General features: G+C 37.0%; 4 protein-coding genes across 33 annotated transcripts in view; 1 reads left to right on the forward strand and 3 right to left on the reverse strand.

Annotated features, from left to right (window-relative positions):
* The first annotated feature begins 141 nt into the window (after nt 1-141).
* Nucleotides 142-11,100, forward strand: LOC117574323 (egl nine homolog 1). 2 transcript variants are annotated; one of them, XM_034258134.2, is made up of 5 exons: nt 142-1,188; nt 8,828-9,110; nt 9,181-9,261; nt 9,321-9,460; nt 10,008-11,100. In XM_034258134.2, exons 1-5 carry the CDS (start codon nt 677-679, stop codon nt 10,453-10,455), a joined length of 1,464 nt encoding a protein of 487 aa, XP_034114025.2. In that variant the 5' UTR covers nt 142-676; the 3' UTR covers nt 10,456-11,100. The 2 variants fall into 2 exon arrangements, with proteins under 2 accessions (XP_034114025.2, XP_051862491.1); XM_052006531.1 differs by lacking the exon at nt 142-1,188 and adding an exon at nt 7,421-8,056.
* On the reverse strand, nt 1,629-2,654 carry LOC117576693 (probable mitochondrial import inner membrane translocase subunit Tim17 3). The gene has a single exon (XM_034261689.2). The coding sequence runs from the start codon at nt 2,408-2,410 to the stop codon at nt 1,706-1,708; it is 705 nt and encodes a 234-aa protein (XP_034117580.2). The 5' UTR covers nt 2,411-2,654; the 3' UTR covers nt 1,629-1,705.
* Nucleotides 11,101-14,986: 3,886 nt separating the features above from the next.
* Nucleotides 14,987-23,434, reverse strand: part of LOC117576569 (TLD domain-containing protein 2) — an 84,580-nt gene continuing 76,132 nt past the window's right edge. For 28 of the 29 annotated variants that reach the window (XM_034261420.2, XM_034261421.2, XM_052006801.1 and 25 more), the window contains 4 exons: nt 16,479-16,600; nt 16,253-16,412; nt 16,015-16,184; nt 14,987-15,945 (listed from right to left, as the gene is read on the reverse strand). In XM_034261420.2, the coding sequence (XP_034117311.2) occupies nt 15,810-15,945; nt 16,015-16,184; nt 16,253-16,412; nt 16,479-16,600 (588 nt within the window). In that variant the 3' untranslated portion in view covers nt 14,987-15,809. Of the gene's footprint in view, nt 15,946-16,014; nt 16,185-16,252; nt 16,413-16,478; nt 16,601-22,446; nt 22,646-23,434 lie in introns of those variants that run through there. The other variant, XM_034261429.2, reaches the window with a different exon arrangement.
* On the reverse strand, nt 17,764-19,881 carry LOC117576571 (probable serine/threonine-protein kinase fhkB). The gene has a single exon (XM_034261441.2). The coding sequence runs from the start codon at nt 19,706-19,708 to the stop codon at nt 17,951-17,953; it is 1,758 nt and encodes a 585-aa protein (XP_034117332.1). The 5' UTR covers nt 19,709-19,881; the 3' UTR covers nt 17,764-17,950.

Below are 23,434 nucleotides of genomic sequence, written 5' to 3' on the forward strand. Positions count from 1 at the left end.
CGAAAAAAATTGAATTTTCAAATGCAAATTTATCAGTGTAAATAGTTCTTAACAGCGGCGTGCAGATAGTAAATGTTTTACAACACTCTTCACATAATGAATCGATTACTCGTGAGTGCCAATTGGCAAATTCGCAATCGATAGCACTAGTTCAGCTCGGAGCGAAACCTATCGACGTGAAAGTGAATAGCATTTTTTATTTTTTCCCATTAATTTGCATTTTTTGCAAGCAATTTATGGCCAAAAAATCAATCGAGTGCAAAGTGTATTAAGTGCCACGTGCGTGTGACAATCTAAAGGTGGTGCTCAAAGCTGAAACCTACACCTAGATTGCAAATATTCGGAGACGCAACACAGCTGGCCAACAAAAACAACAACAACGGCAACATTGAGAGTAGCAGCATCGTTTTGTTGTTATTATTTGTTGTATTTGTGGCTGGGCCTACGTGATTAAAATTGCCCAGAGATATTATAGTATAGTCGAAGAGTCCAAATAGCGAAACGAGGTCTGGCGAAATGGCCTAAAAGAGACAAGCAATCGACGCGGCTTTTTCTGCGATTAATTGTTGTTGTCGAGAGAATTTTCTTGCTATTCTCACGTTGCCAAGGTTAAACTGGCGTCGTTGCCAATATATATGCAGTATATAGAATGATGTGAGCAGGGAAAGAACGGGACATGCAGAAGCCACAATCACGTTGTGCCATTTGTGGCACGCCACAGCAGCTGTTGCGCTGCGCCAAGTGCAAAAGCGTTTACTATTGCTCTATAGCGCATCAGCACCTAGATTGGCCCACACATCGCAATGATTGCCGTCTCCTGGCGCGACACAAACAGTTGAACAACAACAACAATAGTGGCAACAACAAGATACAGCAGCTGCAACAGGCGGCAGCCACAACACTGGATGTCAGTGGCGCCAACTGTTCGACGGCACAGATGATGACGCCCGCTGCTCAAGCTCAGAGCTGGCCAAATGAGCTGGACGAGCTATTCAATTACTTTGGTCAGCCCACATTGGCAACGAATGTTGCGCAAACTTCGAGCGATAGTCAGCTGCAACAACAACCGCAGCGGCCACATCATGAGCAACATCCGCATCACAATCCCAGTCATCATAGTCACAATGGCGAGAGGAGCTCCAGCTATCAGATTGGAATCACGGATGCCAGTTTCATGGGCAGCGGCAGGTGAGATAAATCCCACTAATGTTATAAAGGCATTAGCAATGTTGAAATGTGTTTTAGAGCTATAAGTGGTTGTTGTCTTTGCTAAGCAGTGGTTGAAATGCAGGCTATGGCTTGTGTCTTAGCAATACACTGTGAACTAATTTTAATTCAAATATTGATTCAAGATTAAATATCGGAATTGCAGTTTCCTAACCATACCGTTTGAGCTGTCAGTTTATAATTTTGCCGGCTAGTCAGCCCTAAGTTAACGAAAATTGGTCACTCAAGGTTTTGCAGCCGTCTAGGTATTATGTATTATTAGTTTATTTGGTCAGTGAGTCATATAGACAACGAATTTTCATTTGCAGACTTCTAGCCTTTACCGTTTGGTAAAAGTCAGGGAGTTATGAATTCATTATTGTTCTGCAACCCCTTTCACTTCCAATTACAAAATTATGGACTTCTTAAGTTTGACATTTAATTTAGCTGATATTTTAAGAAGACTAAGACTGCCAAAATGCTCTTTGACATGCAAGTTTTAAAAAAAGTTTGACAACCTGACCAGCTCCAGCAGCGATGGTGGCTTCACAAACTTCTCGTGGCTTTCAGTTGAACCCATATTCTCTCTGGGATTCGCTGCAGATGCCCGGCTAAACATTGAGATACGTGAGTGGGGCACTCGATGGCTATTGCATTTTTCCACCACACGTTCAATCTCCGCCAGCGCCTCGCTGGTACCGCTCTCTCCTAGTTGCGCCGCCCCGAGAGGTGTTGTCAGAAGCTCCCATTCGGGACGCAAGGGATTCGGTACTGTCTCCCCGGGCTGTGCGGCATAAATGGTGGCCACTGCAGCGCCAGCACCCTCAATCAGTGCAAGCACTAGGCCGCCCACTAAAGCGCCATTGCCCATCGCCTTGAAGCCATTGCGTGCGGCAAGAATGCCGCCTGTGGCAGCTCCACTGATTATTGAATTCCATGTGTCTTCCTGCTGACGCAGATAAACCATGGTGCAGTCCACCGAACTGAAGGTGGCGCCCCACACAGCAAAGCTGCCGGCCATCGCTGGCGTTCGCATCTTGACCGAATCGAGGCCACCGTATAAGCCACGCATCAGACCAGCTGGTGCATTCCTAAATCCTCTGATAGACTGAAACATGGTGCCTCCGATGGCGCCCATTAAAAATGCACAGCCACAATCCTCCACAACGCGTATGGGACATGGCTGGCGAGTATACTCAACCATTGTGGTAATCCAAGGTCGATTAATTTCTTCGCTAACTAAATTTCGTAGTATCCGATCTGATACGATTCAATACGATCCGATATCTGATCCGATTATTGGGTGTGTTCATCAACGTCAATCAATTGTAAACGGCAAAAGTACGATCTTAGAGTAAAAATTTGTGTGTGACTACAGAAAACTTGTGTGTTCGTCAAAAAGAATTTTCCAACATGATTTAGAAATGCTTTAGAATATTTCAAATTGACGAAACTAACATATTTGACATATATTCCCCTGAAAAACTTTCAGTGTAGATCACACAATCTGTGTATTCTCAAACTAACAATTTATTAATTTAAATATCATTCAATAAAGAAATTAAGGAATCCGATATAGTATATTGCAGACAACATAATTATTTATAGTAGAGTACAATCATATTCCGAAGATCACAAAAGACAGCACAATAAAAATTATAATTCTTTCAATAGTTGTCGAATTAATTGAATTGCCAAAATAAGATAATCACGTAATTCATATCGTAATAAAATTTGATTAGTATTCTATAATAAAAACTGCAATTACCCCATTTCAACTCTTAGTCGTTGTCAGCATTAAATCATATGAAGTTTTATGATACGTTATGATTTAAATGCGTTGTTTTTTATTATCGAATTACAATAACAATAAGAGATAAGAATTTGTGATTTCTCGTAATTCAAAAAATAAATAAAATAAATAATTGTAATATAATAAGTGGTCATCATTTATAGTCTCTGATATACAGGAGATCATACTGTTGAACAAAAGTGTATAATAAATAATCCAAGTAAATAAAAATTTGTTTTAAAATAGAACTATGTGACAACCAGCTGGAGATTCCAAGAACAGATTTAGATGAGCTATGACAAATAACAACATCCAACTTACACAAGTTAATGCCCCGATCCCGGGGGTATTGTGTGCATATTAAATGTGCATGTTTATACGGACGAGGCGCTAATTAGCGATAAGCATTACGTGCCCAGATCTTGGGCGCTGACTGCAGAGTCAGTTTGTGAATTTATTGTTCTTTTTGTTAAATATTTTCTTTTTTCTTTATTGTTGTTGTATTTTTCGCTATAAGCAAATATGTGTGCCTTGCGATTAGATTGGGTGCAGCTTCGAGCTTCGAGTGTGCCGCACGTCGCCTGGAATGTTTACCTTATTGCCGTTACGTGCAGCGTAATGTAATGCACATGGCCGCACCGAACCGATCCGAAGCAAACCCAACCGAACTGAACCGAACCGTACCCTAACCCGAGTCGCATCTTCAGACCCCATTTCAATACCGAACCGGCGCACGTACACATTTGGGTATGTGCAGTGCTGCCACCTTGGCCATTTTGTGGCTAAATCTAGCTATTTTAGGAAAATCATATTAGCCACAAATATTGCTATTTTCGTGGATTCATGTTTTATAAACTGCACAGTTTGTATTTCACTCAGATATGCCCAAAATGAATAAATAACTTTTTTGAGTTGCATAACGAAAAGTTTAAAGAACGTGTTCGTAAGCACAAAATCCTTTTGAATGATAATACACAAAAAAGAGTAGATAGTTATTTTCTGTCTAGCTAGAACCTATCTCATGTAGATAGATATAAACCTTAATAAAAAATACATTATTTTGTCAGATTTTTGGTCAAAGTATGTATGTATTGTCAGTATTTCAGGCATTTATTTCTAATAGTTTCTGACTTAAAAATGTGTAGTTCTTAATTGCTTTAAGAAACTGGAAAACTTTGAACGTGTTTATTTTGAAATAGCAAATTTTAAATTATAACGATCTTGCAGTTAGTAAGAAATATTTATATATATATATATATATTTTTTAGCCGCTTTTAACTAATAAATTTGGGCAGCACTGGATGAATGTGTGTACACTGTACACATGCATTGGATAGGTAACACTTTGATTTGTTAACACCTCGCTTGCTTAAATTGCAGTCGCATTTAGCGGCGACCGGCGCCGCTGACTTTGTAATTACAATTCTGTTGCGCAGTTGCTTGTGCTTGCTGCTTTACCCGAATTGTTGTTATATTTATATTTATTTTACAAGTGGCATTAACAGATAAAAACACATGTACACATACGTCCATACAAACACACAGGCACACATCGCAAAGCACTTTTGCAAACATTATTTGCGCAATCGACGCGAGTTGACTCCGATGGCTTCAGTGGCGAGAACGCGCTGATTCATCGATAAGTTGTGCGAATTTCTTTTGTTCTGCTTATCGTTTTCATTTTGCGGTGGGTGGTCGCTCGTCGCCTTGCACTTGGGTGGCCTCTCTCTTTCTTTCGCTCTGTTCTCTTCCTATCTCGCTCTTTGATAATTTTATTGCGTACGCGTACGCGAAGCACGTACGCAAGTCATCAAGTCGTGTTTTTGTTGCTTTTATTATTAATTTTGAATATGCTTGCTTATCATTAGCAAGTCGCTGAGAAGATTTCAATCTAGCTACGTTCTGTTAGCGACGTCTTAAGAGATTGGATTCGGATCTGTTGTTCTTTATCAAACAATTAGCAACATGACATGTCGCATGATCTCATTTCGCTAATTTCTTCAAGCAAACATATTCCAACACACACATACCCCTTATATGCTATACAATTAAGTAGTGTTAGAAAGCGTGTTGTCTTTTTGTCAGACACTCGGCATTTTTTGCTCTCCTCTTGAAACGTAAACAAAACGATGCGCAAAACTGGCAAAAGCATTCAAAATCGTATCTCAATGTCATTTCAGATGAGAAAGGTTGTAAAAATTGTGTATTTGGCAATTGCCATTACACAAAACTGGTTGTTGATTTTACAGCTATTAAACTGTTGCTTCCGTCTAGTTCAGTGTTGGCTGCGTGCACATTTGCAGGTGATACAATTTTCAACCCCAATCGTTGCCTAGCAACAAACAGATGGAGTTTGAAAACACACGCGCACACAGACAAACACATACACAAATGTTTCTTTACGCACGTCACAAGGTCGCCTCGCATTGCGTGTGCGCCGCCCTCGTCTGCGTTGACCGCAAGTTAGTGATGAACAAAATTGTGATTTTTCAATCTATGGCTCCTAAGAGAAGAAATATTACTAATTATTTTAACAAAAATACAATATTCATAATTTTTTTCTTTTTGAGAAGGAACAGGATTAAAACAAATGTTTAGCTTTTACAGTAACAACATTTTGTAGTAATTTTAGTTTTTAAAAATATTGGTTATAATAGGTACATACATACATATGTTCGTAATAGATAAAATTTTAGTTTTTACTATTACAATATAACTTGAAAATAGCTATGCGAAATACTGTGATTTTTTAGATCAGTCTTCATTTGATAATAAATAACAATAAAGACTTAAAAATGTATGGATTGCTGCAAAATAATAATCAAACAATTTTTGAATTTTTCTTCAACGACAAACTTCATTTGGGAACAGTCACAACATCAATTTGACCTACGACATTTGCGCATCTCTATTGAATGGTGCACGTGCCGCTCTCGCTGACATCGCACGTAATAATTCAAAGGGCTCAGAAATCGATCATTGTACGTAAACACACATACATATGAGGTTTTTCTTATGCGCTCATCAACACAATCAATGTGTGTGTGAGGCCCTTTTGAAAGTGAACTGCACGTTTAACTTGCGAGCGCGACTTTGAACTGGGCCGTTGACCCAAATTTGTGGAATACGCGACGATTGCTGCTTTTAGACATGTCTCTCCATAGTATAAACAATATACATATATACTTAGACACATAAGTATTTATGTGCGCATACATACATACATATGTATGTACATTAATTCATACATGTATTTACAGCTGCCAAAAGTTTGGGAACTACTCTTCGTTTGTAGTTTTTGTTTTTCTTGGCAAGTTGTTCCGTGTTTTTTTTTCTCATTGACTTTGACAAACATATTCAAATGTCTTCTTCCACGCCTCGTCCCTTTTCTTTCTTTCGCGTTACTTCTTCTTTCATACGCTACCCGCTATGATTTTCACGCATGTGCGTCCGTGTGTGTGTGTGTGAATGTGTGTTGGGCTACGTGAGCTGTGGCTCGTTCATTGTGTTAGTGCTGCTTGTGTTTGCCTTTGCCTTCTCTGTGTTTGCAATTGTATTTGTTTGGGGGAGGTGGCGTTGCAAGCAAATTGAAGGGCATGATGCGGAAGTTAACGACAGCCACCGATGTAGTTTGATAAACGCAAAAATAATGCGTCCCAAATTGAATATCGAACAGCCGTCGCAAATAATCATAATACATACATACATAATCTGTGTGCGCCCGTTTTCGATTTTCAATTATTTGCACCTATTTTGTGTGTGTGTGTATTCATGTACACTCATTCACACTTAAATACAAACAGCGTATCTGTGCATTTAAAGGTAATGCTTATCTTACTAGCTGCTGCCCAGGCCCCTAACACAAACAAACAAGCGAACCGCAAAATACACACGCATACTACAGCATTTACTATAATCTTGGCCATGATACAATTATAGAAGGTAGTCTCGTCGGAAAAAGCTTTCGTCAGTGCGTTTTCGTTTTTCGACGCAAGAGGTTGTCTGCGGACGAATTTTTTTCTGCAATTAACCCTTGTGCAAAATGACATTTTGCAATGTATGCCGTAGACACGGATAGAATTAAAACATTTAGAGAATTAGAGAATTCTCATATATATTATTAATATTGTTCATAAACAATTTACATTTAAAAAATAAGTCAAGGAGACATTAATATTAGCTTCAAAATATGTAAATATTAATATCATCGTCTAAGGGTTAATGCGCATTTCATTGTCGTCTCGCTCACACTGCTGTGCTGAGACTCTTTCACTCGCACTCATTGGTATGATTATGGAGGGAGTGCTTTTTCCGACGAGACTACCTTGTATAATTGTATCATGATCTTGGCGACGCCGACTCGACGTCTCGATCGAGTTCGTGGCTGTCGCTGCTACTGCCGTCACCGCATTCGTGAATGCGCGCTCATCGCGTACGGTCGCCTCTTGCAACGTCTCAAACGCGTAGTTAACCAGTATTAAGTTGTTTCTCTACAGAACAACAAATTGTGCAAAAAAAAACAACAACAACAAAATAAATAAATAAACAAGTAAAAACAGCTGCAGTTGCAATTATACAAACACAGTTGAAAGAAAAAGAAAACGATAAACTACAGCTGGTTATTCACACACTCATACGTCTGTACACGCTTACCAACACTATTTCGTTGCCGCAGTGTGATACATGAACGAACGATAATAATAAACAGCCGGCGTTCCGTTAGCTCTCTTCCTTCCTCTTTATCTACGCCTATCTCTGTCTCAATCGGACACACATAAAAGCTGGCTGGCATTTAGAAACTTTCATCAGTTGTGCGTGAATTGTTCCGGCGTCGCTTCCGATCTGCAAGAACAAAAATAATACAAATAAATAAAAACTATTAAGTGTATAGTGCAGGTGCATTTGAATGAAAAGTGAATATATCCATCATAAACTGAAGAGAAATAATCGCAAAAAAATGATTACTTCAACAACAACAACGGACTATCAGAATTTCTTTAAGCATTCGGCGCATCCTGCCAATGCTGAACAATATTTTCGCGAACTTTTGGATAAACGGTAAACATTTTTTCTTTGAGGCGATTATTTTCTTTTAAAATAATTTTAATGGCATTCATAATGATAAAAAGCTAAAACCGGTTCGATATTCACCCTCAAAGCTTCAATGTTGTGAGTTTTCGACAAAAATTTGCAACTTTGCAGACTTTTAAATATTTATGATATTATAATAGTTTTGGTTAACATATATTTCTGTTAATTTTCAAGATATAAATCTAGAGAATTTCGGGGCGCTCTTGACACTTCCTGAGTCTGTGCTCTTGAATGCTACATTTATGACCTTTTTGAGAGAGTGTGCAAATTTTATTTATTTTTTTATTTTTTTTTTAATTTTGCTTTGCTTATCCAGAATTTAGCATATACCCGCTTTTCTCTCTCTCTTTATCTCTCTCTCGCTCTCTTTCTCTGTGTTGGTCTCTTAGTTTTTGGACTACGTGACCGAAACATGGTGAATAAATCGCAAATGGGCTTAAACATCATAAAAAAGTCGTAAAATGCTAAATATTCATATTAATTATTTCGAAAGAAAATACCTAATGCAATAAAATGAGATTTGCATATCTTTGTAGTATTTATCTCAGATTATATATGGATATTTCGCGAGTACAATCACCAATTGCAACTGCGACCAGTTCAATGTCGGGTTAATGTCTCAAGGTGACCCAAGATTCGCTAGGGATTAGATCGTATAAGTAGATTACGGATACGTTTAATCAATCTGGGATTATACAAAATTAATAGTGCGTTTCTCGATCTTTTCTCTCAATATAGTGAACGTCGCTATGAGGACTTATGCCGGAATATCATCAACGACATGAACCAGTATGGACTCTCAGTGGTGGACGATTTTCTGGGTATGGAGAAGGGTCTGAAGATCCTTAACGAGGTGCGCAGTATGTACAATGCTGGCGCCTTCAAAGATGGCATGTTGGCGAATATGAAAAGCGATGTGCAATCGTCGACACCGCGCGGCGATAAGATTCGGGGTGATAAAATAACTTGGGTCGGCGGCAATGAGCCTGGTTGCAGTAATGTCTGGTATTTGACCAATCAGGTGAGCCACTCGAGAAGAGCCTTCAAATTCCTATCGACTGATCGACTAACCCGCTTTTGTAATCTTTCAGATTGATTCTGTCGTGTATCGAGTGAATACCATGAAGGACAATGGCATCCTGGGCAACTATCACATTCGAGAGAGAACGAGAGTAAGTTTACTTGCAATTCAATCAATTTCAATCAATTAATAAACCTCTTCTTATTACAGGCTATGGTTGCATGTTATCCCGGCTCTGGCACACATTATGTGATGCATGTGGATAATCCTAACAAGGATGGACGAGTCATTACAGCCATTTACTACCTGAATATTGACTGGGATGCCAAAGAAAGTGGTGGAATACTGCGGTATGTTTAACAACTTGCTGCATTGCCTCTGATTATTTGTTAGGAATGTTGATGTCACTTATAAAAAATTAGTTGCGAGTCATTTCAAAACACTAAATCATCAATCTGGGGAATTACCTAGAACCGAGTTGTTATTTATCTCTTTCTGCTAACTACGCAATTGTTTTGTAATTGTGCAAGTCGACAGTTCAGTTCCCTAACCTCAGATAATATGCACAGCTGTATTAGCATCTTAGTTTTTCAATTATTCTAATTATCTGAGCAGGTATCATGATATCATGAAGAACAATCGTAGATAATCTGTTAAAAGTCTATATTTATATTTGAGAGATCAATCTTAATGATGAGGTTTGACATTTGAAATTAATGTGATTACATACGTGTAATGTGTAATTCTCTTTAAATTGAATTGAATGTTAATCTGTTGTATATAGGTATATTAATATTTCGATTATAGGGAGTACACTACTGAGATACTTCTACAGCACAGTTGAATCTTGAATTAAATCTTGTAAGCATATAATAATAGTTGTTTTATCTTTTACAGCATACGTCCAACGCCTGGCACAACTGTGGCTGACATTGAGCCCAAGTTCGATCGCCTGATATTCTTCTGGTCGGACATCCGCAATCCCCATGAAGTTCAGCCAGCTCATCGCACCCGCTACGCCATTACCGTATGGTACTTTGATGCCAAGGAGCGTGAGGAGGCACTGAAGAATGCCAAATTGAAGAGCAGCCAGACGAACAATGCTAGCGCGATAACGCAGCAGGCGGAACCCGATTCTACCACCACTCCACAAGCTGCAACACCACCAATAGTTGCTGCTGCCACCTCCAGCTCCAGCTCCACTATCAGCTCCATCCCCGCCGCATCAGCAGTGCCCACGGCAAATAAAGCCCTGACACCCGCCAGCATGAATACGGGCAGCGGAGCCCTCAACGCAAATGTCGCGAATAGCTCCTGTGCGGCTAGCAATGAGATTTGCACGTAGCCTGTTGGCTTTGTCAGCTAACTGGCTTCCTTCTGTATATATCTAGAGTCTAGACTATGGGCAGAACGATGCTGGACAACCAAAAAAAAGTGTGCATTTTATCAACACGCACCCATTGTAAAAAATACTAGTTAAAAACTATTTATACCTAATTGTTAAGTAAGCTACAAATATGTGAAGTGTAGTCAGGAAAGATTTAACGAGACGAACAACCTTTTGTTTTGTTGCTTGTTTTGCCTCAAGGAAAAGAATGGAAACTACACTCGTCTGACCTATATAAATGTGAATCAAAGCTCCTTTAGTCATAAAAAGTCTCTAGTTGTAGGTACTAAGTCGTATGTTTAGTTATTTTTGCATTAACCCTTAGCTAACTGCCTTATCAGCGTCATGTTGATTGTTATTTTTTATTAATCATTTTCTTGTAATTCGAGTTGTATAAACAGTACATAATCAGGATTTAGTTTCAGCTGCCAAAGTATTATAGCTAAAACGCAGCATCAACAAGACCAACAAATTTTATTGCTTGATTTTTTATCTCAATTTTTGTAATACTGAATTTGGTTGTCTTGTATTTTAGTCCACCCCGCTCCCATTAATGGAAAAATAACAAGAAACTGTATCAAAAAATCTCTTTAATAAGCCTCATACAAAAAATACAACAAATTAATTATGATCAATTATGTATTTTTATGCATATGTATATTTTTTTATTAAAATGAAAAATATTGCAAAAAAAACCATAAATTTGTTTAATTTGATTTCGTGAAGGAGGGTGAGTAAATTAAAAAAAAAAAACATTGTTTTTGATATTTGAATATACATTTTATTTTTCAGAAAAGTTGCTCATTTTTGTAATGACTTTACATTTACATATAGTATATATGCATGTATGTATATAAGTATTTATATATATATGTATATATAAGTACATTCTTAGATCTCGCACGCTTTCGTCGTTTTTCTTTTTGTTTTTGTTTTTCTTTTTTGTCTCTTTGTATGTGTCTGTGCACCTTTCGTTTGTCTCGCTTCTATTTCATCCAATCTCGTCTTGGTTTTACGCTGTAGCACACGTGATTTTAGTTTCGCTTTAACTATGTATAATATATATATATTAATAATCTATTATATTTATATGAACTGAAATAGTTTCTATGCATTTGACAAACGAACGAACCAAACACGAATATGAATTCAAAATTTCAATTCTTTCAACATTTACAATATTATTTCAACATTTTGAATGTGTTATACTTTGTTTTCTTTTTAGGTCTTGACAATTGTTGGCATTGATGCACTTTACATTTACTCGCACGAACCAGTGTGTGTGAATGTGTGTGTGTGTGTGGGTGTCTATTCGATTTTCCAAAAATATTTATATGCATATATCTCACATATATGTACACGAGTGATTTAATTGCCGTATCTATGCAGTATATGAGTATGTTAGTACGTATAGGTCTATGTGTAAGTGTATTCACAATTCGTCATCTAATCATTTTCATTGCCTGCAATTTGTAGGTGGAAAAATAAAAATTCTCTGCTTGAAATATCTGTCCACTTTGTATCACTTTCGCTCATTTAAATCTTATACTGTACTACTTACTCTCTTGCTTACTTTCAAGTGGAATTTATTCTGTTTCTGTTTTGTAGTTTCCTCTTGCAACCTGACATAGACAATCTGCAAACTTGCTTCCGATAAATATGCAATATATGTACATATGTACATACACGTTATGTTATATGTATTATGTAATTGGTAAATTTGTAACTGCTGTGCTGCTGAATCTATTATAAGTATTTTCGGATTCACTTTCATTTATTTCTTTCGGTGCACATCTAATAAATTTCGAACTACTCAACATTGTTGCTTACACAAATAGTTCCAAAGCACAGACAAAATTCAGACACCTGTATACTGAGCTAAAAAAGTTCTCGCACATAGGACAAAGCCAGAGGGTATAACGATATTTAACTGTCCCTTTTAGCTAAGCTAATATTATTAATTAATGATATACAATATATATATATATATACATACATATTTCAACTATATAATTACTTTGCGTACGAAACAACATAATTTAATGGGGAAACGCAATCATTTTTTGTTTTGTTTTTTTTTTTTGATTTCTTCAACAAAGAAATGTGCGTTTACTTTGTTGTTCAGTTTGCACCTGGTATGTAGTATATGTATATATGCAATTCTACAGTCTACAAGTTAATTGACAGAAGTTACAATTCAAAAATGTTTTTCTTTTTCGCACAACAAAATTGTCTACGAATTCAACAACATATATTTTACGTAGTTGTTTGCCACAACTACCACAAATTAGAGTATATAACGTATACTTATATATATCATATATGTATAATCATTATCTGATATCTTTCATGGCGTATGTGTGTGTGTGTGTGTGTGTGTTTATGTGTGTTGGGTAATGTTGAGACATGTGTAATTGACGCACAAATCAGCTGATAATCGATCCGGATCCACGAACAAATTTGCGAGGCTCATTCGAATTTCTGTGTTTCACTTTTCTGTATATAATATAATAATATATAATATATGCGGGTTTCCTTAGGTAGATCTCAAAAAGTGTGCAATGTTTTGTTATCAAGATAAGATCAAGACTTTATAATTGTTGGTTTTCATCTTCATGTTCATTTCCATAATCATATTTATATAGTAAACGCATTTTGGTCTCAAGATTTTATGTACTTATGAATTTTTGCGCATAGTTGGGAGTTTAGCTAAAGATCATTAAAATATTTGTATTTATGTATATATTTTGTGTGTTTTGCTCTGTAAACAAGCCAACATTTTGAGGGGAATTTTTTGTTTGTTTGTTAAAGAGAGTCTTCCGATTTCATAATACAACTCGAATTTCAACTTGATTTATTTCAATTGGTTTCATTGATTCACTTTGTGTTTAAAGCTCACAAAACTCATGCGTTGTCAAGGAATACACACATCTACATATATGTATTTTATATATGGATAGTTAATCTATGATGAACATCATAGGTTTTACACACAGCTACACAAATATTGTTTGTCAACGGTTTAAGTAACATCTATAAACAGTTTGGCGTGAGTCTCCATCAATTTTGTTTTTGTTTTCTTCTTTTTTTATATATATATTTCATTTATGTTCATATGTATAGGTACTGTTTAGAAATATGAATCTGTGTACCATTATCTTTAAATTTGTTACTTTTTTTTTTATTTATCTTAAGCTTTGTGGGGTGCAAAAAAGTTTCAGCTAAATTTCTCTAAATTGTTGCATTCTACATTGTCTTTTTCGTATTCTTCTTGGGGGATTGTTAATTGTTGTTTTTGTTTTTCATTGCATAGTTTGCTAAAAATTTGCGTGTGCGTTAATAATTAGTATTTTCAATCGAAAAGCAAATCAAAATTCCGTTGAAATAAAATTGTAAAATTCTTTCAAATTTTGTTTGTTTTTTCCTTTTCTTTTGTATTATATTTCGAACTCTGTTCAGTGTAAAAATCAGCAATTTTGTTAGGTTTGCTCTCTCAAATATCCAAATATATTAATGTGACGCTCGTTTGCAGCATCGTGTATGTATCGTGTGTTTCAAATATTTAGAATATGTTTATTTAGTTGCACGCTTCTAAAGTGGGAGACTATACAACATTTATATTACACATCAATGGGTCGCGACTACACCACAAAAATGACACTTACATTTAATTACTCCTTACTACCATTGTACACTCATATATTGTATATATGTATAATAAGATATATATATTTATATATATACATATATATATGTATATATAAGTAGTTATACTCAATTGTATCTCAAAAGGGATATAAAGCCATTTAAGTTTTCAAAACCATTGCACCGCCAGCTCCATCAATTCTACATATAATTCATTTTTGGTTTCGTGGGAGCTGCAGATGTGGAAATATGTGTCTATTTTGGCGTGGCGCGTTCGAAGTTAATGCTATAAACCTTTAACCAAACGAATCTCTGATAAAAATCAATAATTGCTGCTGCTGCAAATGCGTTTGAAAATAGTGTAGCGCACTTTTAGGCTCGGTGTTTATGTGGGGCCAGTGTTGGAGAGCGCGAATGCATTCAAGTTAGCTCAACAGCTCAGCGCAGTATCAATTGGAGCAGCACCAGTGTTGTGAAGCGGCAGATCGCGTGTAACCAAGTAAAAAGTTCTGGGTTTTGTAATTGTTGTATTATATTGTGTATTTCTCAATCTTGTGTTGTTTCCGTTTAGTATATAATTGCATAAAAATCAACATCATTAGCATAATAATTAAATATAGATGGTGTAAAACTAAAGAAAATAATCGCCTTCACATTTCTTCCTCTCTTTCTTTCGCTCACTCAGCTTTGCTCTACACAAAACAAAAAAAAAGATTAAAATCAATAAAAAAATATTTTCGTTTCACTTGCACAAGAATGGGGGAGCCCATGCACTAAAATTATATCGACATTCTTTTCATTTCTATCTGCACATGTTTTATATAGAGAAAATAAAAGGCTTGCATCAAATTTAAATTAAATTATATTAAAATTATTGAACCAAATACAAAACAAAGAGTCAATTTATAATTGCATTGAACTGAAAGCTTGCTTCGTTTGTCTTGTCTTGTATTTTAGTTTATCATCATTTCATTTTCTTTTTAGTATTGTTTTCGATAATAAAACTTAAGCTTAAATGCATGTATGCGTGTGTAGGTGTTTGTGTGGAGAGTGTATGTGTGTGTGTGTGTGTGTGGTTGCATGATATTTATGTCCAAATGTTGTGTGTGCTTTAAGTGTACATTTCAATTTTTTTTTGTTTTTTCTTTTCAAGTTGTTGTTTACAGCTTTTGTTTTTCTTTTCTCACTGTTTACATCTAAATACATAATTTAGTTACTTTTTGTTTAGTAATATATTATATAAAAACTAAATAATTAATACGTTTCAACGCATACAGCAATTTTATTTCTGCTCACAGGCATTTCCTTTACAAGCTTTCAATTTTGAAGTCATTTGAAGTTTAGATTAGAGTTTCCATTATTCTCGTCTTTGTGTGTTCCGTGTGACAAAAATGTAAAGCTTGTTTTAATTTTTCTAGCTGATTTAGCTGCTGTAGTAGCTCTTGGTGTTTGCTATTGTTGTTGCTTCATGCTGTTCATTATTTTGTTTTGTTTCGACACGCTTTCGCTTTTGATATCATTCTCAGGTTGTTTGTAATTGTTTTTTTTTTTTAGTTTTTGTTTTTGTTTTTTTAGTACACATACATATATATATATATAAATATAATTAATTAAATAGGTAGGCTTCACTCCTCTCATCTAGAATGCGTTCTCAACACAAAATTCACTTAAACAAATGCCCAGCATTCGAGTGTTTTGATAACAAAGTCTTCTTGTGGCGCCAACGGCTCATTGCCATATGTGCTGCAATGCTGTGACCGGCCCTGATTCAGATCACCGTCCAGCCAGAGACCGAACCGACCGCTAGAAAGTACAATTAATCGTAATGTGAATTCGATGAGTTAAAGCAATAAGTATTCGCAGTTTACTTACTCGCCAGCGCCAATTGACAGACTCTCCATGTTGCCTTTGATAAAGTACATATTTTCACCAGTCCAATGAAATACCTTGAAGCTGGGATTAAACTTGTAAAGCAGGGATTCGCCGGTGCCATAGAAATGATCTGACACATGCAGCGAGCATGAGGTCAAAGCACCAAATACCTTTTGAGAAAAACAGAATACAATTAATATTTAATTTTGAAGAATATAAATATTAAAAGTTGACTTACATTGTGCTCTGTATCCTCTATGACAATAAGAACTGGACTCTCCAGTCGCGCCATCTTGCGATACAACGAATTCAGGGCGAAACCATGTTGCGATGTGCTAAAGATCAGGGACCACGAGTAGCCCTCAGCGCGAGCTGGCAAATGAGCGCAAAGTTTTTCGCTAAAATGATGAAGGGACATTGATTAAAAATGAGAAAACAAACATATTTAAATATTCATCACTTACCGATGCTCTTCTGTGAGTATCTCTGTTTTGCCAATAAGATCTGGGATGGGGAAGTCCAATTCAAAGGAACCAGTTGCAAAGAGTGAGGTCTTGCGATATTCATCTGTGCTCATAGACAGCACCTGAAGAACGATGGAATTGCAATGAATTAGTAAGAATAATCAACATTGTGGAACAATTACAATTAAAAATATAAACTAAATTAAAATCAAAATACATATCCAAATATATAATAGAGACAATCGGCAGACATGTTTCAGATTCCATTTTTAGCAATAGATAGGCAAGGTATTCAGAAGATTTATTACAGTTTCATTTAAAAATCAGAAGTTTTAGTTAGTTTAACAAATGTTTCTTTTGAAAACTTGATAAAATGGAAACTGTAACTGTCTTGTTTACTAAAATAAACATAAATATATACGTTTTTTTTATATTCTTTGGATTGGGTGTAGCAAAACTTTAAAAATCTGGTGCAGTGACTAAGTAAGAAATAGTTGTCAGTGGTTGGTTGGTTTCGTTTTTTTTTTTTTATAGTAACGCAAATTATATTTCATTTGTATAATCATGTGGGTTGTGGCTGGGTATACTGAATAATCTGTTATCTGTTGGTATATTCTTGGTGTACACTTGTTTCGGGTGACATTTTGTTTGAATTGTACTACAAATCAAAATAATCGTGTTTTAAAGAGTTCAAGTATGTTTGGAATTCAAATCAAAGTACACTTAGAGAATAAATAATTGAGATGTTCGAATGTATATTTTACAATGCAGATAGCAACACTGTGAAGTTTGGCATAAAAATAATAAAAAAAACCTTTTAGTTGATCGATTGAATATACTAAATATGCGAACTGAAATTTGGCAACGTAGCACTTCTCCATTAAAATTGTAATGAAGAATGGAAACTTGCATAATGAAATGAAGTTAACGATAAAAACCAAGTTAAAACTTGGCAATTAAAAAAGTTCCAGTTGTAACCCCAAACATTTTTGCAGTCATATCTCTCAGCTTTAGTTTACTCAAATTAATTTTCGTTCGACAAAATATAAGTCAACATTTTAGTTGTTTGACTGAAAATTCGAAATATGCAGAATGAAATTTGGCAACGTAGCATTTCTTCGATAAAACCGGTCAAAATCTACATAGTTGAATGCGGTTTACAAAATAAAATAAAATGCATAAAATTTTGCTGCAATAAAAGTTCTAAATGTAACCCCAATATACTTTGCGAACTTATTTATCTGCTTTATTGGAAACTTGGCAACACAGCGCTAAAAAACTACCCTTACGCAAATCAATTTGTTTTATTCGACAAACTATAAAAGTAGGGACATTTATCTAAACTCAATTTGGGGCTCAAATACAGAGAACACAGTCTGGCGTACGCAAACTACTATCGAGGAATTTAAAAATTTTGAGCTGCCTCTTGGCATCGCGACGCAAAGACGAGAAGGAAATACAATGCTGACTGACTATTGACGCGAACGCAATCCATGATACATGCTTGAGGTACGCTTCTCGACCATCGTGCTCAAGCGCTGCACAGCGGACTCCTTGCTATATTCCACTGGCAATGCCATGTCGTTCTGCAACATGTCGACAAAGCCATCATCCTTGAACTCCTGTCGCTTCTCGCCCATTTGGATTTTCGATGGCGATGGTGAATGCGAATCGTTGTTGCCATTCCAGAAAGGTGCCAGCTTTTTGCCTAAATACTGATCGTCCATGGATTTAGCCGGCTCTGATTTCTGGCGTTTCCACATCTGTGTGGCATTTGGCCCATTGACCGATTCCTTGGATCGTGCAATGCCTTTGGAACGCGAGGACGGACGCGTTGTCTTCTTCACTGTCGGCGATGAATTCACCGGCTGTGCCACATGCTTGATTAGATGAACTTGAGGCTTGTTGCGATACCCCGCATACTGTTTGTTGATGATGCGTTGCGAGGCGCTCATCAAATTGGCAGCGGTCTTGGATTGGTAATTCTGCTCATCCATGCGACTGCTGTCGACATCCTCGCCGCGCTTCGAACTGAAGATGTTGCGATCGAGGAAGTCGCGCTCCGTGTTTGTCTGCATATAGCGATCACGATTGTTATCGAAATCACAGTCATTGTCTTCAGCAGCAGCAGCTTTGTTTGCAGCCATCTCTTTAGTGTTCTTCTTGAGCGAGTTCACTGCTGGCACATGCATCAGATCATCACCGTCGTCGTCTTCGTCGTCGTCAAGTTTCTCTTGCTGCTGCTGTTGCCTCAGTTTCTTCGGTTGCTGTTGCAGCTGCATCTGATGACGGTTGCTGCTGCGATTCGAGTTTGTGCGCTCCATGCTGGTCTTGGCAAAGAGTTCTCCCCACTGCGTTTGCAGCTTGCGGCTCGTCAGACTTGGCAGGCTGAGGTGCAGTTGACTTGCCAAATTCGCCGCACGCGCTTCGTCCTTGTAGCGCACATTGGCCGTCTTCCTCCGAAGAGGTTTGCTCTGCTTCATGAGATCGTCGGCGATGTTGAGCGGCGAATTGGGAACTTTCATGGCACGTGGCTGCTTGTAGCGTTGCTTCTCCAGCTGTTCGCCACCATCGCTTTCGTCAACAACTGCTGTTGATGCTTGCTTTTGTGTTGCTGCCTGATACTTGGAGCGTGCACAGCTGATGAGTCGCTTTGTATCCGTATCGACGTCCATCAGCTCAGCCTTGATGGACAGACTGATATCTCGGGCAATGTCCTCGTTGAGCTTCTCCTGGAACTTGCTGGCCTGATGATAACGCTGATGCACAATGTAGCGCGTTGCATTCTGCTGCCCAAAGCTGGACATGCCGCGTCTGTGGCTCAGCGAGGGAGAAACGCTGCTGCTGCCCGGCAGGCTGCTCATCGAGGAGAACAACGTTGTTTGGCCGTAGATGCTGTACTTGGAGCTCATCGGTTGCATTAGGGAACGCAACTTGCCCTTCGGTCGCGACTTTTGTGACATGCCCTGCATCTGATTGACCAGAGTCTTCTTCACGCCAATCAATTTACTAACTCGTCCCGTGTAATTGTTGCTGCTGTTGTTGTTGTTGTTGTTGCTGTTGTTCTTTCTTAAGACACTCTTGGATGCACTGCCAAAGCCATCCATGGTTGCCACAGACGCACCGCACGCTTGATTCTTATAGAAGTTGCACACCGTACTCAGTCCACTCTGCATCTTGACGTTCTGCAGCGCCAATTGGCTGAGCCCGAATTTTTTAGTGGAGCTCATTATGGAGCCTTTAGATTCTACGTTTTTCTTTTTTTTCTCTTATTTTCATGCACGTTGAATTTAGACACTGACTTTTACAGCGCGTCACAATTTATTGTGTGAAATAATAAAACAGAAATTTACTCGAGAACTGTTACCGATTGTATACTAACTGTAAAACTGAATTGACATACGAGTGCAAATGCCTAAACACAACTAAAACAGTTTATTCATAAATCAAATGTTATTCAACGCTTGCTCTGCTTCAAAATCTGCCGACAACTTTCAGAAGAAACATTTTGAATGAAGATGAAGAATGAAGATCGCCAATAATTCCTATGCAATTTTTTTATTAGTTTACATTGAGAATCAATTAATAGATTATATGATCTACAACTATAAAAAAGATCTGATTCTGAATAGGATTGTAAATCGCAGTTTTAGCTAATTATTCTTATGCAATTGTGTTTTACAATCTGAGTTCAGAGTTCTCTAAAAGGAATTTTCATTCTAAATTGCAGCAAAAAAATTTTTATGTAATGCAAAGTGAATAAATGGAAATAGAAAAATACGATCTCCACAACCAGTTTGATACAGAAAGCTGCAAAAGTGAAAAATTAGTTTGCAAATAAACTGGTGGACAGACGGCCGGACGGACGTTGTTATTGTCGTTTGCCTATTCCATTAAAATATAGAATATAAATAGGCTTCCCTTTTAGCGATAAAGTTTTGCTGAAACCCCTGCGAAGCTACAATAAATAAAATTATAGTTTATCTCGTTTCGCCGAAATGCACAATAAAATGAATCGACAAATTGGCAACTAATCGAAAGCGTTGCATCTTCCAGCGATAAGAAAAGTTTGACAAATATGTGAAATTCAACTCGAGCTCTGACTAATTGTGATGGGCTGTCGGAATTTCGTCTGCCTACGTCGGTTATTGTTGAGCACAAGTGACACACTTTGTTTGGAGAACGTGCGAAAATTGAGTTATGAGAATGGGGAATGGGAATGCGAATGAGAATTGCTGGGAGACGTCAATTGGCGCTAAATGGGTGTCGTCATAGTATTATTGTCATATTGTTATTGAACGCAATTTGGTGATAAGCACAAACACAATATGTCAGATGACAACTGCTTCCGACTAACAGGCAAGACAAACCCCCAAAGATAAATAATCCACGAAAACTGTCTACAATCGGATGATATCCATAATTTAATGTGATAATTTTACCAGTTTATTTATTGGGAAAAACCGAATTTGTCTACACTATGAAGGCCTGCCAAACAGGCTCAAATGAATCACAGATTTATAGTATTGACAATCTACTATTAAAGAAATAGCTACCTATGAAGACCTGTCAAATGTTATCGTGTAATAAAATTGAGAATAATTTTGAAAATCGTTTATTGAATAAATAGTTCAAGAGTTCGCTTATCTTCTACACTTCTAAAGTAGGGTAAGAGTATGGCAAACAATTGTTGAATCGCATTCGATTTACACACATCATTTTGTAGTTCATCTTTTGAGTCGCTTACTCTCAATTTCGTGGACTACTCATGACGACGGTTTCCATGAACCACGACGAGTTATTAAAATTTTGAACGTGCTTGAACCATTAGCAACTTTGTTAGGCACACACACACACTCGCTTTCGGCTGGGTTTAATCCCCTCTGGCCTCCTCCGCATTTGTTTTCGATAGGCTTCAACTGCGACTTAGTCACAATCGATTTGAGTTCAAGATGAGTGCCATGTGCTGCGTTCTATCGAGATATCGATTGTTTGATCGATTGTCTCGGTTATTGAGTGCGCACTTTAAGTCGAGTACGAACACACAAGTATGCCTTGATTTTGATTTGGCATTAAGACTCTTTTGTGTGTAGTCACCAATAAATCAATTACAAATCTGTTCCGTTGATTATTATGCATGAATTGCATAAATTTATGCAATTGTCGTCTAGTTTTGTTTTTTTTCTGTGTTTAGTTTTTGGCGCCAAGTCTGAGAATCGACCTCGCTCTGCTGAATTGATAGTAGCAGTTGAGATATATCCAACACATGACTATCTGAAGGTGACGACGACAATAATTCTCTGTAATCGTATCAAGATTAAGCTTATGATATAGTGTGCTGTGTTTCTCTCAGTGTAACGTTGAACTATCAAATTGGGTCAGAGACCAATTAGATTCAGAAATGTAGAAAAACTCATTTGTCTAGCGCAGTTATAATTATCGGATGGCTGCCTCAAATAAAGTATTGTGTTCAGAACAATCAGATGGCGAAATGACAACAAAAGCTGCCTCGAATTGAAGCGTGACAAGTGTGAAATCCACATACATACAATATCAAAATAATATCCGATTTATTGTAAATTGAAGATGTGCAAATATTTACGAGTCGAGAGAGTAGAACGACAAAATGTTGTCCTCATCCCTCCCCCTTCCATGCAACTTGAAAGTCAAACGTCAATGACAGTTGTTTGTGCACCGATGTGGATCTGGATTTGGATGCATATATAATACTTTTTATTCGTATTACTGTGGATGTGTGGATAACACATGCGATTAGATCTCTTAACCAGTTTTTCTGCCAATAGTCGAGTGTGAGTTTCATAAACACAGAAACACCTCAACAGAGACAGCGACAGAGATACAGACACAATCACAATCAACTTTTGGAAATTTTGGATGAATCATATGTTTTACTTGTTTTAATACCGCGATTTATATCTTAATAATTGCTACGGTTTATACTATGTACCTCATGATTGAGCGTATGATTGACAATCAGCTCGCACATTGCCATTGTCTTTTTGGAATACAACAAGTGGATATTAAGTATACGCCACCCGCGGCACGTGGTGCACTTAAAAACAACACAAAATAGTAGCACAATTTAGTTCAGTTTTATCGTATTTTGAACTCCGACGACGTTTACTTTAATGTCTCTTCGCTCTCCGTTCCGACACTGTCCGACCTTAAGTGTAACACGTTCAAAAGCCAACTGCTAACTGGCTGCTGCTTTGGTTCGGGCCTTTTATTGGTGCGACGGCCGCGTCGCCGCTCAATTAACACAAGCTCAACAAAATCATATACGTCTATACTCATATATTCATATGTACACATATATATTAATGTACATTTATTTGTCTTTTTTGTTTTTATTGTTGTTGTTGCTGTTGTTTGTTTGCAACAATTTGTGCGAGAGCGGCGCAGTCAAGTTTGAGTTTGTTTTCAACTGAATTGAGTTGGAAGGCTAGTGAAAATAATAAAAATATAAATAATAATTAAGAAAATTGCCAGCCGGTGACTTTTTTAGCATTTCTATACCCTGTAACCACAAACGGAACAACTGAGGAAATGTGACCTTTAAATAATTTACAAGTTCAAATTGTGAATCTACAGGGTATATACGAATATATCTTTTTCAGCTCTGTTGATTAATAGTCTCCACTTGAAGAGTGCATTCTATACTCACGAAATACAAGTATTTAAGCAAATAAGGAAGTTTGTTTCTCTTTTGTATCTTAGAGATACTTCTGTATACTATAGATGTTTCTACATCTTTGAAAGGTTTTCGTATTTTTGTTTAAGATACTTGTGTCTACTTCTGTACTTTGTTTGCTATTGGTTAATATAAAAGGAGCGAAGAAAGGATATTCCAGGTTTCTCTTTTGCAAATTCAGATAAATTCCGATTGTAAGATAAAAGTAAGGCAAAACATTTGTTCTACTAGATATCACCTTTAG

This window comes from Drosophila albomicans, chromosome 2R (genome assembly GCF_009650485.2).
Source record: "Drosophila albomicans strain 15112-1751.03 chromosome 2R, ASM965048v2, whole genome shotgun sequence".
NCBI lineage: Eukaryota > Metazoa > Arthropoda > Insecta > Diptera > Drosophilidae > Drosophila > Drosophila albomicans.